Below are 18,578 nucleotides of genomic sequence, written 5' to 3'. Positions count from 1 at the left end.
GTCTAGTAAAAACAGCAAAGATGAGCACAAATACAAAATTTACAATACAATAATATATCAGTCAGAACAGATTCTTTTACTTCTATGCTTTAAGTATATTTTGTTGATAAACATTGTACTTGTACTTAAAGTGTTGAATGCATGTCTTTTACTTGTAATGGAGTATTTCACACTTGAGTACAGGATCTGAGTACTTTCTGCTCCAATGACATGAAGGTTATTGAGAGCATTCATCTTGGAGGAGGCCCAGTCCTCCTGCAGCTTGATCAGCACTGTGTGTATAAACTGGGAAGCACTTCAGAGGGGTGCTTGTCTGCACAGTGTTTGAAAACCTGGAAAAGCCATCACTGTGAACCAAAGCTACTCTCCCGAGGAAGTGCCTGAAGGTTCATTTTTCACAATGATTGAAGCACAATGCTGAGTTTTAGTTAAGCAAAGGGTTGATTTTCAGCCGATAGTATTGTCTCCTCACATTTCAAGTCTGTATATATTATGTTGAACAGCTAATTTTGAGAGAGAATACCTGTAAATCAACCTCAAGAGCATTAAACAAAGCCACATTGCACTTTATACCAGGGTACAAAGTCAGAGCAATAGGGTGGGGGAATTTTAACTGAGTTCATTCTTTAACTAGGTACAGCTGGAAAAGGGAGCATAGGAAGTATAACCTACCCCTGATGCTACAATATTATTTTCTCATGGCTGCTCTCTTTCTTTCCCTTGCTCAGTTTTCTTTCCACTCCGTTTCCTCCCTTGTCTTTGCCAAATGTCTCTCAAAGCAGAGTTAATGTTATGAATTGTCAATAGGCATTTTTAAACGGAGAACATATTGTTGTGAGCTATGACGACAGAGAGCACACAGAGGACAAGGTATTGGATTGCAAATGGAAAGATGGAGGTGTAAAGGGTGTGGAATAATCAGGAGAGTATGAACGGCACACAGTGATGTAAAGTGATATGCAGATGGACGATGGGAATGGGAGGTGCAGGAAGGAGGCAGCATAAAGAATGATTGTTTGAAAAGGAATGATCAAACAGTAAAGTCATATAAAACAGTTTAATAGCATTTTGAAAAGGTATTTAAACACTATAATAAAGTTTTTAAAAAAGAAATATGTCACATTTCTATATGATACATACAGAGTAAATTCAGTTTTGCTGTTATAAAGGCAACTAAACAGACATTTTCCACAGAGTGAACTGATTGAGCAAGACCTGGCCAACTTCTGATGTCCTGTGATGAAAAAGACAAAAACAAGGGGAGTAAATGTAAACCATGCACGAGGCAAAAACACAGGAGTATTATGTGACAATCTTGAAAATTTTTCCTCATTCTCGTTCATAAACTCTGGTGCAGACAACATCCCCAGCAGTCATTGTCTGAAAGAAAACAAAGACAACAGGACAGAGTTTAAACTTTTGGGACACTGTCTTAAAAAGGCACTTGTTATAAAGGTTAGTTAATAAATCATTTATTAATGCTTTATCAATCATTTAAAAAGCCATGGTTTGGAATATTGTTTGGTTTATTGTTGTAGAAAATCTTCCTTCAGCATGACGCGTTTTCTCATTTTTATTTAGCTCTTCAGAAAGACCCTCCCTCCTGCAAAATCAAATGAGTTGTGAAATAGATTTTGGGCCAGATTCATGGCTCGTAGAGGATGAATCCTACTTACTTTGCTGATCCTCGGCTTTTATCCTGATCATTATTATCCTTATCCTTTTCATCCAGGATTACCATGAGGTTGATGTTTGTGATTTTCAATACAATATAACAATCCTTCATTCAAGCAATGATGGCAGAATAGAAAAGTTGGAAAACTACCCATTAATCTCATTTGGATGTGTTCCTGCATTATTCCAAAATCTGCTACCCCAGCTACTAACCTTGTAGTATAAGTAGTCCACTTTGCTACTGTTGCTGTGTTACATATTTGCAAACCTTCATTAACAAGTGAAATAAATACAAATAAACCGTGTATATATATGTGATAACCTGGCAACATGTCCAGTGTATACCCTGCCTCTCACCTATTGTCAGCTGGGATTGGCTCCAGCTATGTGTGTCTCATTTTTTTAACTATTATTTATAGTTCTGTATTTCATAGAACTAGGGATTTAATTTACTTTTTACACATATTTCAAATGTGCCACCCCTGTCTGAGTCTGTGCACCAGCCTGGCCAACTCCATCCAAAAATTTCTAGGTCCACACCTGGGCTGTTCATAATAGCATTTACAAATATGTTATGAATGCAGCTTTTCTCAGGTGACTGCTTTCATCCACTGCCATTATATCAGGTCAAAAATCATCCTACATGTTGGACAAAAGGTGGAGACTTTATACTGTAAAATCCTTAGACTAGAAAATCATATTAGTTTAGTTAGTTAGCTTTTGTTCAGTGCAGTTTCCATGAAGTCATGTATCAGTGCTGTACACTAATTACCAGTATCAGTTCTCCGTTGTTGGTCAGCTCTCGGGTCCACACTGTTTTGGGCCCATCACCTTTCTGTAAAGTCTGTTCACAGCTGATCTTGCTGTCTGTTTCCCATTTTGGAAAACTCTGCAGACATTCATATAAGAAAATATTAATAACCTGCACAACTTAAGCTCAGCATGCTGATCATTGAGTTTTTATGGCCTGTCAGACATTATGTCCTTCACCACTCACTCAGCTTTTAGACATGAAGGACAGATCCATTATCACAAGGACTGACTCTGGAGTTGCACTGAAATTACTTCCATATGCTTCTTGTGCACACAACTGCGGCTGGTTATGCTGTCTTGTTGCTATCCATGTAATGACATTATCAAGGAATGTTTTGGAAAGTAAAGGGACGTGTACCGTGCAGGGGCGTCCGTCCACTGTGGTCTCATTGAAGGACTGACCCACAGTAAAGGAGACCTGGGTGGTGCGCACGCTGGTGGATGTCCTGATGGACAGACTCTCTCCCTGCTGGGTGATTTCCACTGCTGGGCTAGAGGCTGCTGTCACTGCGATCTTCCTCAGGAACACATTCACACCTGATCACACACAAACATAATTAATATGCAACAGGAAAAAAAAGCCTAGTCATGGATGTGTCAGGTACAACTAGGTGGAAACTCAGAATCTATGTGCTATGGGTCAACAAAGATGTCATATTTAATCAGTGTAAAACAAATGTAAACTGCTGGCCCTTTGCAATTATTCAAGTCTGCTTCTCAAATCTGATTCTATATTTTCTCATGGAGTGGTACTAACAGACAGAACACACACACCTAGAGCCCTAGACTGGGCCAGAGAGGCCCAGGACAGTGAGGGAAAGTCAGTCTCAGAGCAGCTGGGGCCCACGTCAAGGCTAAGTTCCTTTTACACTGGCTCTAATTACAACTGCATGAAGAGGACCCTGCTTCAGATGAGTCTAATCTAACATTCCTCCACAGACTATTTGTCTAAAGGTTTTTAATGGTGCCACTGGCCCTCATCTGACCCCTCCTATTCTCTACAAAGAGGACTTACAACTGGAACCAGTCTCATGCATCTTAACAAGACCAATGCAGGAACACAGATTAGCTGGGCATGAGAAAACCAATTAAGCCACCACTTTGGTTCTCCGGTTTGATCTCAAAGCCAAGTGGATTTCCAGATGATAATTCCACTGACAGGTCTTTGTAAGGCATCCATTTCCTCATGTTTTCTTTTTTGCATTTTAAGGATGAACCTAAATGGTTGGTGATACACAAGAAACCAATAAGCAGCCTGACAGTTTGAGGAGTTTTGCATGTAAAGCATTTTCAAGACAGAGAAACAGCTTTAGTTTGCATTTCACGTGTAGACGACTAATGCTCCAAGCGCATTACTCACCCAGCGCTTTCAAAAGTTCCTCGAAATTTTCCGAAGACTTCATTTTCCATTTCCCTGAAAAATCCGCGACTTTCTTCTCCATTTAGATTCAAGCAGTTGCACAAATAATTAGTAGTAATTAGACTAGTAGCCGATTCTGGCTGCAGACTATCCAGTCGATGTCTGTCTGTCTGTCTGTTTGTCCCTCTCGGTTAACCGGTTAACAAAGCCTGCATCTGCGCCTTAATTCATTGGCTGACACTCGCCTGGATCTGAGGCTGGAGGCAGGGAGGGACTTTCCCTCGATTCTAAGTGCACCCTCCTACCTCTATCAGCATTGTGAAAATTTTGGACGCGAGCTGGTAAATGCACTTATATTAAGCCCTCTGATGGTGGTGAGCATATGAAGGGTAACTTATTTAAGAAAACTGATAATTGTTTTTTTTTAGGTTGGTGCCATGTCATTCCGAGTTATTTGACAGTAATTCCAGAAAATAACCAAGTAAGCAATGAAATGAAATATGTATGAAACGGTTTGTTAATTTAAATTTTAAACCTGAAAACTAGAGGATTATTTAACACAGAATTCAAAAGAAAATGAAATAGAAAAATGAACATTTTCCAAATTCTCCAAAGAAAGAAAGAAAGAAAATGTCAATATAATGTAATGGTTTTTTTTTTTTTAATCCATCATGTGATGTCTTGTCAGGGAGATGTCTTTTATCATGGCACCCAAACTGCTGGCAGAGACTTTCAATACAAACCTAATTTTCTCTAGGTTATACTCTCTTTCTCACACACACACACCCACATTCACTCACTGCCAAGAATATTTCACCTGGTGTGGATAAGAATGGATGCCTCTGGAAACATGATGAAATGCATTCATCCAATAAAAGACATCACAGTGTTATCTGTGCAGGCTGTCTCAGCATTCCTCCCTGTGGCACTATGCAAATACAGTACACTATTGAGTTACAGCAACATGGGAATTAGCCTCATTTCCTAGTTTATGCAGAGAAACAACATATAAAAGCACTTTTGAATACAAATTAGAGATACCATCTGGGTTAGCATTCACCACTGGCTGACCTTAAACTGAGACAAGCATATAACAACTAGCTGAGGGATAAGAGGAAGAAGAGGAGAATGGCCCTGATGAAAAGATAGCACTGGACTTAACTGTCCCTGTTGTTATGACAGTGAATATAATTTCATAAATTTGTGATTCCCCTGAAAGATATAGACTATGATAACTGCTGTTTGGCTCCCTGTGCCAGAAAGAGACCTGGATATTTTTGTCTCTTTTCTCTCAAACATTCATTCACTGCAAAGGTTTGGGCACTTTAGATGTTGAGATTAGCCCTGTGATAGACTGGAAACCTGTTCCCCACCTCTTTCCCAATGTCTGCTGGGATAGGCTCCAGCTGACAAATGTTTTTAGTGATATTTTGTACCTCTACGAATATGAAATCTCTCCAAGATTACAGAGAGATTTAATAAGGTAATATTGTTTTTTGTCTTCCATTCATCACAAAAACCAAACGGTAACTGAGATTTTAACATAAATCTTACTACAAAGATTTCTGTAGAAATAAGACAATGCAAAGTCAACCCCCAAAATAGTGCTCATTCATTAGAAAGGTTGAGTAAAACGTCACCTAGCGTTGGTTGACTGTATTGAATCCGGAACCTTTCGTATGTAGGTGTTTCCAGACGGTTGACTTTCGAGCAAACTCAGCCTAATAATGGCGAAGCACCTTCGTTTCCTTGCGCGAACGGTGATGGTTCAAGACGGCAACGTTGATACGGCGTACAAGACTTTAAACAGGTTAAATTCATGTATTCGAGATAAAGTAAAGGATAAAATTTGTCAGTATCCGCTGGATGATAAGCTATCGTGAGCTAAGTTAGCGTTAGCTTTCCGCTCAATGTCACATAGCTGCGGGTGCGCAGTGGTGTTACTACTTGTATGCACAGCTGCTAAACGTTACTTTTGATGTTTTAGGGATTTCATTAAAAGTAGAGTAGACGTTAAAGGGTTTAAACTCAGCAATAGCATAATAACCCTTACTTACATTGTTACATTATTTTGGCACACTAGCAACATTTGTCACTTATAAATGGTAGCAGTTGGATCCTAAATTGCATATTCAAAAATCCAAACTATGCAGGCTACTGTAGTATACCTCATACTATACTAACTATCGTATATCAAACTTATATGTCAAGGGCAACACTAATGACGACATGGGACAAACATTAGAGAAACCATCCAAACTGGGAATACAATTATACCATTTTTCACGCGTTGTACTGTTTTGTATGACCACCTTTGAATATAGTCATTTCAAAGTTGAAGTCCTTTTTAGTTAAAAACTGTCAACAAATTTAACAGATTAAGAAAATATGATTTGCTTTTGCTGTGCTGAACCAGGGATTACAAAGGGACTATACATTATATTATGGGATTACACATGATAAATGGAGTTTGGACAACTTTATTGTGATGTTTTCTTGTGATATACTTTTATTTTTAATATAATGATAAACAAAATGGGCAAATGTACTGTAGTGATTATCTACCATTATATTTGATTTGAAAATACAATTGGTACAATTTGGAAATTTAGCTAAAGAAATACCCCATAAATTAAAACATAAATGTTCTACAATTTAAATTGTAAAACAATTTTTTATGCTGTCAGGGTGTATGAAGACTTAAAGGGTTAAAATACTTTTTAAATTGAGCTTGAAAGTGTTCTGTATGTCTGATTGCAAAAATTTCTTGCCAAAGGGACAATATCCACTCAGTCCACTGCAGTAACTTCTGTTATGTTTCTGCTGCTGTGATTGTTCTTAAATGCTTTACTTATTTCAGTTTAACCAGTTAGGCAGTAGTTAGCTCTATTTTTAAATAATTTAATAAAAGCTGGCAAACTGATACTTTCATTTACCTATTCAGTGTCCTGAATGCAACCCAGGTCTCAGATATTCACAGGTTTTCTCTTCATACTCTAGGCTCCTCACTCAGGATGGGATTATTGAAACAGTGAAGCGGAAGCGCTACTATGAGAAGCCATGCCGAGAGCGACAGCGGAAGAACTTTGAGAACTGTAAGCGAATCTACAACACAGAAATGGCCAGGAAAATTGCCTTTATCTCCAGGACAAACAGAGAGGATCCCTGGCTCGGCTGCTAGTGAAGTGGAGTGCGATGAAGCAAAATGTTATCAATGGACTGGTTGAGATGGTGTCAGCACAACAGAGGAAGCAAACATCAACACAGTGTCACTATCACATGTAAATGAACTTGTCAGCAATGATCATTGTGTTCAATTTTTTCCCAAAAGGTCTGACTTAGGAGAGAAAAATCTTCTATACTCATTCTTGGTTGATAGGTTAACATTGCTTTGACATTTTTTTTAATGTTCCGAGTGTTCCCGTACAGTTTTGCTAATGAAAAAGCTAATAAATGTATGCAATGATTTGAAAACTTTAAATTGATGAGCTTTTTCTCACAGTTAAGCTTCTGTTTAAACGGCAAACACACACTGGTATACACAGGTGTTTATATTGTACAGCATAAGGTCATATATTGCCTTCAGGATTAGTCAGTTGAAGGAATTCAAATGAAACAGAAGATGTTTTTTGTGTGAGTGGGGTCTCTGTTCAGCAGCAGCTTGATGTAAATTAACTGAAGGTCACTACAACACAGTGTGGTATTAATGTCCACTGATGATGTCGGCCACCTCCCACAAAGTCCCTTATGGAGACAAATCAGCTGTGCACATCTGTCAGATCCCAGGCTTTTGTCACAGGGGTTCTTAATGTGCGCACCGGCTCTTGCTTCACCCACAGGGTAAGTTAAACATTTGCACCAGGCTCACTTGTCTTTGAGGTTACCAGGTCATGTTGGTATCCTGTCCTTTGGTTTCAGTTGGTGGCATTGCAAGAACTGAGAGGACCAGTACAATACATGACCTATATATTATGCTGAAGGAGACTGACTGCTGTCTATATTACCTTTGTCAAAGGCCCATTTATATTAAAAATAATTTCACTTTTAACTCTGGTGGTATCTATGTTTTTCAAGTTTCTCTGAAATATCTGTCTCTAGTGTAATAGAGGTTTTGTGGAAAATCAAAATATTGCATCTCAATCTTTTACTGCACATACTGTATCCGTGCATAAGTAACGGTGTGCCCTATTCTCTCTTCCTGGGTGTAATGTTATAGGAGGGAGGTGAATAATGTTCAACAAAAACAAATAGCAGTACCCTCGCCTATAATTACGGTGGTCCTTAAATGGTGTACTATGTCTATTAAACCTGGCCAAATGCGACCTAATTTACATACCAACATTTTGAATAGTGCTCAAAGGCCGCGTGCGCTACTCGTTTTACAGCCACACTACACACACGTGCTGCCTTAATAAGTGCCATGCGATCTATGCAATTACCAGCCAACCGGCGCTGGTGTTGTTTACTATTGGCCAAGCATCTGAGCCAATGAGAAAAGAGCGAACCTCTCTTCAGCCAATCGGAGCTCAGTGCCACTTCCGCACGTGTATTGGCAGTTGCGTTCTGTGGGCACTGACAAAGTAAAGGAAACAGGAGCAGAGATAGAACAGACAAGGAGGGACTGAGCGGGAACTGGCTAACAGCCGCAACCAACGTGCGCACGCATCACTGCTCACAAATACAGCCGTCAGCTTTGCTGGAGTTGCTTGTGTAAGACGTGAAATTGTTCAACTTATTCAAGAGACGTTAACGTACCTTGTCAAAGTCATCTTTTTTATTTTATTGTTTTTGTGAATCCAGTTCTGTTCTGGCAAGAAGGTAAGCGCTGTGTCACTTATTTCTGTTTTAAGGGAATGTTGACTGCTTTTCAGGCTCGATTTGTAAATAATTTTACATTAATAGAACAACTAGTCACTTTTGTCGTAACATTTATTAATGTATAACTATTTCATTAATTATTAATTTCCTGACTAGCAGTTGATCTCTGGAATCACTAACTTACAGGACGAACATGTAACAAGATATTAGCTAATTACCAATATAAAATCTGAACCGGTAGCCTATTTTAGTTTTCGTTCACATAACAGTTGTGACAAAATGCGTGATTGTGCAGCTATTTAAATTTTATATCAGAATATCAGCTGTATTTCTTTAACATATGTTTGGCCTTTGTGTCAGTTTTTTAAATTACCAGAACTTTCTCTAAAAAAGATTGTTTTAAGTTAAATCATGATCCCTATCCACTATGTATTGATAAATCTTTTGATTTGTGTAATTTGAAGACACTAACAGATTTCCTTTAGTATATTGAATACTCATTATCTACTGTATGTGCAAATCCGTTTGATTTAAACACTGTAGCTATGCCTGTTTGATTTTGCCAACTGCCAAAATTTGTACTCACCAAAGTTCTGTTGTGAGATGATTGCTTTTCAGTTAATACCTCTGTTACAATCTCTTATTTTTCCTTGCTTTTATTGTCCTGTTTCCACAGATGAATTCATTGGGCAGTTCTTCCAAATGGTCATCTTACGACTCGCTACCCTCCACCTCCAGCTTTCTCCTGAGTGAGAATGAGCAGACTGGGGATGAAGCAGACGTCTTCTCAGAAGGAGAGGGGGACAATGGAAGAAGAAAGTCTCTTTTAGATGATGAAGGAATCAACCTTTCTGGAAATTATCTTCATTTCCTTGGTCAGTCACATCAGCTTCATTCAAGGTCTAAGAGTGATCAGTCTGAACAGTGCTCTGATGAAACTAAGCATCCCAACATAACCTCTTGTCCTGGAGCTGCTGCATTAGACTCATCATCAGCAACACCAGGGGACCTGGCCTTCGCTCGGAAAGTGAGCACACTTAAACTCATTCCTAAGTCTTTATTTCAGTATTTACTGTCTGCAAAATAGAACCTCAGTCATAGAGTAGTAAAACTAGTCTTTCCCTTATTTTCTCAGTGTGCTGATTTGCAAAGGTTTATTGATCCTTTGCATGAGCTCCTACATGGACTAAAGATGGGGCGATTTGACAAAGGTATGCAGCTGAGCAATATCAGACATCATTATTATCTTTATTCATGTTTTGGTGCATTCCAGCCTGTTATACAAGCACCAACTGCTTGATATTTAGATGATATGTTTAAATTATGGCAGGTTTAACCAGTTTCCAGCAGAGTGTTGCCATAGACAGATTGCAGAGGATTCTTGGAATTCTACAGAAGCCTGAATTGGGGTAAGTAGCAAATCCTAACCTAATGTTGTGACAGTAGTTAAAAAGGAGAATGTGTCATTGTCATCCATATCCAGCATTATCCTTAATGTTTTTCTTAACTCTTTTTTTTTTTGCAGTGAGAAATACCTCCAAAATCTATTGCAGATAGAGGTGATGCTCAAAATGTGGTTCCCACAGGTGGCATTACAGTCCACAGATACGCGACACCAGACCAATGCTACCAGACTTGCATCACAACGGCCCCCAAATCCACTCCACATGCCAGTTAAGGTGAGCTTATTACTGGATTTTACTTTTGTTACAGACAAGAGTACACTTATAGGTGTGCATTAATCAAACCATGGGTGTTATGATGTCAAAATAACAAATGCTAAACTTTTTTTTAAATTAAAACACCATATTTTGAAGAGGTCACGTTGTTTTGCACAGCGAGAGTGGGACAGAGTAATTTGAGCTTTGCATAACCTCAGTGCTTTGTGTCACATTAACAGTAACCAGAACCTTCTACTGCACTGACAAATTACTCCTTAGTCAGCTGACACTAACTTTGGACTGCAGGCTGCATTCTGTAAACTTTGTTGTGATGAGGCTTTCATAGTTTGTTGTCGCTAGGAAACTGGACATGATGGGAGGGCAAAGTGTGGTTAGGAGTGGCTTAAGGTCTCCGTTTGTTTTGAGTCTCACTAGATCCTCTAGTGGCTGAAAACAAATTAGGAAGACTAGCTTTAATTGAGGAATGAGATTTATTAGAACTTGAGTTTTATTTCATAGAACTGAAGTCAATTCTAGCTGTAATGAACTGTAGTTTACCTTCAAGATCATCGTTTATGGCTTTTTTTTTTTTTTTTGGTTATACTTTCCCATTGCAGAAGAGAAAGCTGAGCTGGTCAGACAGCGACCTCACTGGCAAAGTCCCAGCCAAGCGTGAGCATCATGAACACAGAAAACATTGTAGGTGCAAGGCTTCAACTTCACTTGACACTGCCTCCACCTGTCTCCCTGGATCACCTAAAAAACCGAAAACTCCAGAGGAAGAAACAATAGAACCAGCTGGGGCCAGCACTGGCACTGAGTTTACAGACAGCACTGGCACTTTAAGCATACCATCATATTTATGTAGCAAGAGAGAAAATGACAATTGGAAGAAGCTTGAGGTTACCCTGCCCTTCCCTTGTGGCAGCCCAGCTATACAGGACAGCTCAGTGTCCTCAAGTGACATAATTTCTACAGCTGACTGACCTTAGCTGACCTCGCTACCAGATGGAGGTACCACAGCATGCCAGTCAGACTGAAGGCAGAGGGCAGACCTTATTACACAAGTATATAGCTTGGGGCAGAACCAGGCTATGGGGACTGTAAGGTACATCTAGTAAAACCAGTGGAGACGGGTGCAGAGGGTGCTTCTCATTACCTTGTTTCATGACTCGTCAGTCCTCTGGTGACCTGTAAATTATTCCAGTTTGTTTGATTCACAATTTAGTTAAAATAATTGGATCAGTTTTGATTAATAAGGAGTCATACTTTTATAATTGATCAGAAAGATTTTTCTTTAAATTTTTTGCCACTACTGTAGTGGCAGTAATTATTAATATCTGGACAATAGCAGTGCATGATCTGTGCTCCAAGGCAAATAAACCTTTTTAATGCCTGCAGACTGACACGTGATCCAGCTTCCCTGTCAACATCAGAAACGCGCATCACCTCAGATGATGCTTTGGAGTAAAGGGCACCTCTTTTCTCTGAAAATGTTTTCTTAATTTCTCTTTCCTCGCATCATTTCTTTGCTTCTCTCCTTGGCATGGGAGGGAAATGAGGAAACACCCAAGACAAATGAGAACCACCCAGAGAGACACTCATTAACCCTTAACTATCCAATGTGGTTTTTGATTATTGCACTATATTATAAGGAATGTTTTCTTTTGTTATACATTCACTTTCATTAAGTTAAAACATGTTGCAAATACTTTACACATGTAATGCATTAAAGCAGTATGTGCTCTCTTTTGTATTTTTCATATTATAAAATGTAACGGTTATAGGATTTCATGCCGTTGGTGAAAAATAGAAATAGCAGATATCACACTTGTGAAAATGAATACATATGGTTCACAATTGAAATAACAGGGAGGTTAGAATTGTTATTTGCCAGCTTTATTTATTGTAATGTATGGTAGAGCAAAGGCAAGGCCAAAGTGTTTCGAACAAAGCCATTTAGCATTGTCATATCTTAAGCACCTTACTCATGCCTCCTACTTGTTACTTATTAACTGAGCACAAAAGAGGTTGTAAATAAGAGTAGATGTAGCTGCACGTACGGTAAAACACATGAAATATCACATCCTGACAATGAGTGATGATAAATTATAGACTTGGGTGTTATTCTGTCAGTTACTTTTATGCGGCCAGTGAGTGAACTTGTTTTGGGTAGAAACAATTGAAAATGTAATATTTTATTTCTCACATGATATATGAGTAACTTTTTATAGAATCTTAAATAGGTATATATTTGACACTGTGTAAATTAGCAGTAATGCATCTGCACTTTGGATGGCAATAAGGACATTTCTACGCTTATGTTAATATCAACAGTTGTGATATTATTTATAAAATTTTGTTTAAGAGGCTCAGTACTTGAAAATCTTGATTACATTTGTAGACATGTGTTAGACCTGAGATAAGAGCTTTACGGGCACTTGAGTGAGAGATTTCATAGGCAAAATTGTCATTGTCAACACCTTAGTGTTCCCACAAAATGCTCCAAATTTTATGAGGACTAAAAGGTCTGTATCACTGACTTGCTGTTTGAAAATTTGTATCACTCAAAGTGCTTTACTATTAATTATGTGACAGAGTAATATTGTTGTGGTATGATTAACAAAACTATTCTAAAAATGTGAATGTTGAATGGAATTTCATCTCCAGTGTGTTGATATACATAAAGGTAACTACAAAATTGCCTGAAATTACTTCAACAATCAAGCAAAGTGTATTTAACTAATGATGGTAAAATAGTCTTCTTACCACATATGTCATTGCAAACCAAAAGTGCTGCTGTTTAGATGTGCCTTAGGATTTGCCATTAGTAATTTTTATTGGTTTGGGATTAGGTTATTTGAAATGCAAATTGTAAACTTGTGCTAGAGAACAATAGTATAGAGTAGTGTTGATTTGGTTTAGAAATGGTAGCATCCTATAGTGCAGGTTTTGCTGTGCTGGTTTACTTGTATGTAAAAAAATCAGTGAAATAGGAAAATACTAAAAGTAGACTAACATCTTTTTCTCATTTGTATGTCTTTAATTTTTTGTTTCCCTTGTTTTAGACAATTTCTTTGTCATTATTAGTGATTGATTGCTAAATGCACATATCTTTATATATTAAATGAATGATTGGGGGGGTCATCAAAATGCAGTTTGTTTGCTGGTTTTTAGAATACACTGGCAGTCTAGGCTGTTTGAAATAGGTCAGATTAATAACATTTTCCTGTTTTAATGTTTAAAGTTTTGACTTTCTTCAATTTGGAGATGTGTCTATCATCCACAGAACCTGATGGATAAAAATGTTTAACTGTCCAAATACTCTTGGTTGCAACTATATCTGTACTGTAGGCTATGTTTTGAAGAACTTATTTTCCTAGAGTACTCCATTACTCTGTACTTCTTTTTACTACAGTTCAGGACATAATGTAATTAATACTCAATTTATTTGACAGCAATGTGTATTAGTTACTTTTTAGATAACTTCAACCAAATACAGATTACACTAAACAGCATCATTTAATTCATTGTTGTCTATAACCAATGATATACAGTAATGTGCAAATGTTTTAGGCACTTTAGATGTTTAGGTTTTTACTTACACAACAGAGACAGGAGGAACAATGAGTCCTGCTAGATAGTATGGCCCCCAGACAGTCACGTATTTTTACACTGTTGATTTGCTACTTATTAAGTAAAAGATCTGAATACCTCTTCCACCATTGCTATGCAGTAAACTGTTGTAACCAGGAACACGCAGCAGATGGCGCTAACAAATATTAGCTCCGTGACACTGGGTGGCGCCATAATCATGACGTGTTTACGGAAATGCACTTCACCTCACCAGCAACGAGTAAACAGACGTCCAGGATGTCACAAGGCGCTAAGTGCTAGCTTTGAATGTTAAGTGATATAAACTATTAGTTGTACTAGCTCATGGTGGATAATTTCTAGAAACTGGAAGTGACAGGAGCTGCATAATACACATTTAGGGTTGTGTAATATGGCAGTGGCAGCTAAGCGGCTTGTAAATGTGATAACGTATGTGCTACGCTAAGCTAGCATGCTAAGCGCCAGCCTCGGCTAACCAGTTTTTTGGAATGCTAGTGCGCAGCGCGAACCTCTTCGGACATGGCAGCGGGAGCAGGAGCCACATTAAGCGGCTCACTAGAGTCTACTTTAGACAGGAAGTTTCAAAGTGTCACAAACACGATGGATTCAATCCAAGGACTGTCAGCGTGGTGCATCGAAAACAAGAAGTACCACAGCTTCATTGTGCGACACTGGATGAAGAGTTTGAGGAAATGTAAGTAGCATTTCTACCTGTTAAGCTGACGGTTACTGCTTCAACTGTGGGGTGAAAGTGGTTTGGGCACAACGATCACCATCCTTTCATTGGCTAAAGAAACTGAGATAATATTTGACGTTTTTATCTTTACTTTCTAGTCAACAGTTTTGTCCCAACTTAGAACACCGGGAGACCCTGGAGTTTACAACCTGCTCTCCTCCTGTTTTAGCCACTTAGCACCTAGTGCTGTGCTAACATTGAAGTAGCCTAACTAAGTGGCGACGTATATGTTAACCTACAGTGAGTTAGTTCTCCGTTGAATTATTTACTGCTTAAGAAGTATTAATTCTAATGTAGTTAAACTAACCCTGGCTCATTATTAACAGGATGACCTTACGTTACATATTAAAGTAAGTTAGATGTTAGGTTAGGAAGATGTTTTGTGTCTTTAACTGCAGTGGAAAAGTCCATTCAAAACCTGAGTGGTCCCAGATTAACTGCGTGTTACTTGTTATTTGGCAATTTATTTTACTGTTTCGTTTGAGAAGTTGCACCACTTACGTACATCATCCAATTAGGTCCCACATTATTACGTATTCCTGTTTTGTGGAGTAGATTGTTTTCTAATAAATTCAGAAATTTGTACAAACAGACTTACTGGTATAAATCTTTGAACAACAAGAAAATACAGCAGTTATGCTATAATGTACAACCAACACATCATAACACATCATCAGCATACATCTTATCCCAGCGTTGTACCTTGTATGGCATCTACATTTATCTCTGTTGAGTTCAAGTCTTGAAACAGTTATTGTTTTTTTTTTCTCTAATTCTGTTTGTAGGTTTATTTTTGTGTGGTTCTTAGTGTGAGCAGTGAGCAAAAGACAGTGCTAACACTGGTTGAGAGGTTTGCCGCTGGTATTTTTCTGCAATCTGATGTGCAAGATTATAAACATTAACAGGTTGCGTTTCTTAGTCTGCTGTTGTAGTAAGTCATCATGTTGTATAACACTGTCTCCTTGTTGCCCAGAGTTATTTACTGTAGCTCTTTATTAGATCAAGTGTATTTCTTTACTCAGAAATGTATTGTATGAGCATTTGCAACAAGATCTGGCAGAGCTGACTTGTAAACTTGAGTTTTCTATGTATGGTCAAAGTCCAGTATCAAGTGTATTTAAGAATCACAGTCGGAGAATTACAGTGAATGCAGTGAAATTAAATTATTGGGACATGATGACCAACTACATAGAGCTGAATGGATTATGCATTCAATGAATATTAACACCTGAATATGTTAAATAAAATTAGGACCAGCACAATTTGACAATTAATAGATTAATTGATTGACAAAAATGTTGTCTGTTGTTTAAAGTTGTCACTTTTCTCTCTGGGAAAATGTGATGGCAATTTTCCAGTAATCGAAGAAGCAAGTGATAGAATAACTGATAATTAACTGCACCAGTAGAGTATACAATATAACCACAAGATTTATTTAACATGGTTCAGTAACCTTTTGTTTGTCATTCTGCTAATGTGAAGTGATCCTTGTTTTTGGATAATAGTTTTCTCTGGTTTCTGTCAGGGATGTATGTGCTGATTTTTAAATGAAAAGAACCAAATGATTACTGATGACTGATTATAATTGTAAATGCATTTTCTCCCATTATATTATGATCACTTGGATTTATTTAATTAATAGGAAACCTTTTTTATGCTAATTAAATTTTATGTTTTGGTGTCTGTGTTTTGATGTTCTAAAATCATTTTTGTGTTTCATGTCCACCGTGACTGGCGATACAGAATTTTGTTAGGGGCTTCTGTTCCAAGGTCGGCTCGTAGACTTTGGTTTTACTCCCATACTCCATGGAAGTGAAAAAATTTGTCAGAATGTGGCCTTAGCTCAGTATTGTCTGTCTGTCCCTTAAATTGTTGGCTGTGGTTATAGTAGAGTGTTTGAGTTGGTTTATAATGCAGTTTGACTGAGAAGAGTCCAAAAGTGTTTTTACAGTTTTACATTTGTTTTTGTTCTGATGAATTGATGACACATTTAAATTATCTCAAGTTACCTTGCAGTAACATGAAGGTGTGATGGTGTTTTGGTGAACACACAAATACAAATGACCCACAATGCAAGTAAATGAGTATTTATGTAAATTTAATGACTGATCCAGTGGTATTTTAAACATTTAATCCTTGAAAAGGATACAACAACTTTTTGTTTGTCTTTTTGTAGTAAGGTTTTGTAACTCCTGAAGATGTTTTTATAACAGCAAGTCAGTGGACACTTTGTTTGCAGCTGTTTGCCTTTGAGTGTGATGTTATGAGCTGTGAATTGAATAAGATAGTTGCATGTTGACTGTTTGTCAGTTAATGCGAGCATTTGGGGGGAAAAGGTGAAGTCAGTTGGTAAATATCAATAAAAGTATTGATTTGGTGTCTGTACCAGATCTTTGGTCTCAAAGAATGACACTTAGCGCTGTGTGTGTGTGTGTGTGTGTGTGTGTGTGTGTAAACCTTTAATCAAAAAACATATATGGCAACAAGGATTGTGATCATGGTGTAGTGTTTTATTCCATGTGCCTGATGTTGGTTAAATGTCATACAGCCGTTTATTACATTGATTAATCTCTAGTGACAAGTGTATCGATTGAGAGTTAATCTGTCACAATTTGCATAACTCTTCAATGATTTATGCCATGTGCTTATCTGAAAATAAGTCAGTGATTAATTTGTTGTTATTGTCATTTATTAAGTAAACACTAAGCATTTTAGTTTACCAGCTTAACAGGATTTCTTTGATTTTCTCATTTAGTGTGATTAAAAAAGGAATATGTTTCAGTGTTTGGCTGCTAGACTAGGTTCTGGTCACACTGTTGTAAGTGCTGGATGCTTGTTGTTTTGACATCTTTGTAGAGTAAATGATTAGTTCATTGCAGCTATGTTAACTGCTGTCTACATATAGTTAAAAAACTGTCAAAAGATTTGCCATTTTTTCAGGTTATTTGGACTCGGTTCCTCCCATCAGCAGAACATCTGCCTTCACTGACAATCTAACACTATTGTCTCTCTGTCCTGTCCCAGCTAATGCCTCACACAGGCTCAACTTGTTTTATCTTGCCAATGATGTCATTCAGAACTGTAAAAGGAAAAATGCCATCGTCTATCGTACGGCATTCGCTGATGTGCTCCCTGAAGCTTTCCTACTGGTCAAGTAAGATTGTTTGTATAAATGTGCTTTTATGAAGCGATAAATTCTGTAGAAAATACTATCATTATTAGTTTATGTCAAACTGCCTGTATAGATGCAGTGACAACATTTGCGTAGGCTTTCTGTCAACTTTGTCCTATGTATTTTTCATTTGTTTCTGTTTCACTTTTCTGTCCTTGTCTGAATTTCAAAGAAATTGCACATACATAAATAAAACAAATTTCATTTCAACATCAAAAATGTCTGTTCTTATTTCTCCTTTCTCTAGCCGTGAGAGTGACGTAAAGATGACTAAATCCGTGGAAAGGATATTGTCCATCTGGGAGGACAGGGGCGTGTATTCAGGGACGCTCATTGCTGACCTTCGGAGTAGCTTGGTCAAAGAGGATTCCCCTCCTGAGACGCCTGTGGAGCAAAAAAGTAGTGCATTGGCTTAGTTTTTCACTTTTCACATTTGCTCACCACCAACTTTGCAAAGTTTAGGTTTTATATTCAGTTTTACATAGACAGACTTTGCATTTACTGCTGCATTATGTTCTTCTGTTAGCTCCTATTCTTATGTAACTCTGTTTTGACTATTTTATTCTTTTATTGTTTGATGTGATCTGTAATATTTATTTTATTTATTTTTTAAAGCTCCAGTTGAGTCTAAAGCAGATCTACAGTCCAAGGTTGTTGCTGAGTTTGTGGTAAGCAAGACTTTTTTTTTTTTTTTTTTTTTCTGCAACGCTTTAATTTTTGTCTTCTCCG

The 18,578-nt window shown here is 37.7% G+C and overlaps 4 protein-coding genes across 6 annotated transcripts in view; 3 read left to right on the top strand and 1 right to left on the bottom strand.

The window, feature by feature from the left end:
* Positions 1-1,121: 1,121 nt before the first annotated feature.
* crabp2b (cellular retinoic acid binding protein 2, b) lies at positions 1,122-4,149 on the bottom strand. Its single transcript, XM_020586027.1, has 4 exons — positions 3,848-4,149; positions 2,846-3,024; positions 2,447-2,563; positions 1,122-1,380 (listed from the first exon to the last, which is right to left on the bottom strand). The coding sequence occupies exons 1-4, from the start codon at positions 3,927-3,929 to the stop codon at positions 1,330-1,332; spliced, it is 429 nt and encodes a 142-aa protein (XP_020441683.1). The 5' UTR covers positions 3,930-4,149; the 3' UTR covers positions 1,122-1,329.
* Positions 4,150-5,530: 1,381 nt separating this feature from the next.
* mrps21 (mitochondrial ribosomal protein S21) lies at positions 5,531-7,321 on the top strand. The gene is made up of 2 exons (XM_020586028.1): positions 5,531-5,657; positions 6,848-7,321. Exons 1-2 carry the CDS (start codon positions 5,575-5,577, stop codon positions 7,026-7,028), a joined length of 264 nt encoding a protein of 87 aa, XP_020441684.1. The 5' UTR covers positions 5,531-5,574; the 3' UTR covers positions 7,029-7,321.
* Positions 7,322-8,338: 1,017 nt separating this feature from the next.
* On the top strand, positions 8,339-13,711 carry ciarta (circadian associated repressor of transcription a). 2 transcript variants are annotated; one of them, XM_020586026.1, is made up of 6 exons: positions 8,339-8,665; positions 9,342-9,692; positions 9,801-9,876; positions 9,996-10,074; positions 10,191-10,344; positions 11,728-13,711. In XM_020586026.1, the coding sequence occupies exons 2-6, from the start codon at positions 9,342-9,344 to the stop codon at positions 11,737-11,739; spliced, it is 672 nt and encodes a 223-aa protein (XP_020441682.1). In that variant the 5' UTR covers positions 8,339-8,665; the 3' UTR covers positions 11,740-13,711. The 2 variants fall into 2 exon arrangements, with proteins under 2 accessions (XP_020441682.1, XP_020441681.1); XM_020586025.1 differs by having other exon boundaries at positions 8,342-8,665; positions 10,944-13,696.
* A 444-nt stretch (positions 13,712-14,155) lies between these two features.
* Positions 14,156-18,578, top strand: part of rprd2a (regulation of nuclear pre-mRNA domain containing 2a) — a 12,406-nt gene continuing 7,983 nt past the window's right edge. For both annotated transcript variants that reach the window (XR_002273616.1, XM_020586023.1), the window contains exons 1-4: positions 14,156-14,635; positions 17,702-17,831; positions 18,097-18,248; positions 18,465-18,517. Coding sequence is in view for 1 of the 2 variants with exons in the window: in XM_020586023.1 (XP_020441679.1) it covers positions 14,461-14,635; positions 17,702-17,831; positions 18,097-18,248; positions 18,465-18,517 (510 nt within the window). In the remaining variant the exon portion in view is untranslated. The remainder of the gene's footprint in view (positions 14,636-17,701; positions 17,832-18,096; positions 18,249-18,464; positions 18,518-18,578) is intronic.

This window comes from Monopterus albus, unplaced genomic scaffold, assembly GCF_001952655.1.
Source record: "Monopterus albus unplaced genomic scaffold, M_albus_1.0 scaffold393.1, whole genome shotgun sequence".
Taxonomy (NCBI): domain Eukaryota; kingdom Metazoa; phylum Chordata; class Actinopteri; order Synbranchiformes; family Synbranchidae; genus Monopterus; species Monopterus albus.
Note: the sequence above shows the minus strand (reverse complement) of the source record. Positions and strands in the feature narration are given on the sequence as shown.

Excerpts from the sequence above, each read along its gene's own strand:
- crabp2b (XM_020586027.1), bottom strand. The coding sequence starts at position 3,929 with ATGGAGAAGAAAGTCGCGGATTTTTCAGGGAAATGGAAAATGAAGTCT. Across the intron at positions 3,025-3,847 it reads GGAACTTTTGAAAGCGCTGG|GTGTGAATGTGTTCCTGAGG; the intron begins GTGAGTAATGCG and ends GTGTGTGATCAG. Across the intron at positions 1,381-2,446 it reads ACAACGGAGAACTGATACTG|ACAATGACTGCTGGGGATGT; the intron begins GTAATTAGTGTA and ends GTTTTCTTTCAG.
- mrps21 (XM_020586028.1), top strand. The coding sequence starts at position 5,575 with ATGGCGAAGCACCTTCGTTTCCTTGCGCGAACGGTGATGGTTCAAGAC. Across the intron at positions 5,658-6,847 it reads GCGTACAAGACTTTAAACAG|GCTCCTCACTCAGGATGGGA; the intron begins GTTAAATTCATG and ends TTCATACTCTAG.
- ciarta (XM_020586025.1), top strand. The coding sequence starts at position 9,342 with ATGAATTCATTGGGCAGTTCTTCCAAATGGTCATCTTACGACTCGCTA. Across the intron at positions 9,877-9,995 it reads GATGGGGCGATTTGACAAAG|GTTTAACCAGTTTCCAGCAG; the intron begins GTATGCAGCTGA and ends AAATTATGGCAG. Across the intron at positions 10,075-10,190 it reads CTACAGAAGCCTGAATTGGG|TGAGAAATACCTCCAAAATC; the intron begins GTAAGTAGCAAA and ends TTTTTTTTGCAG.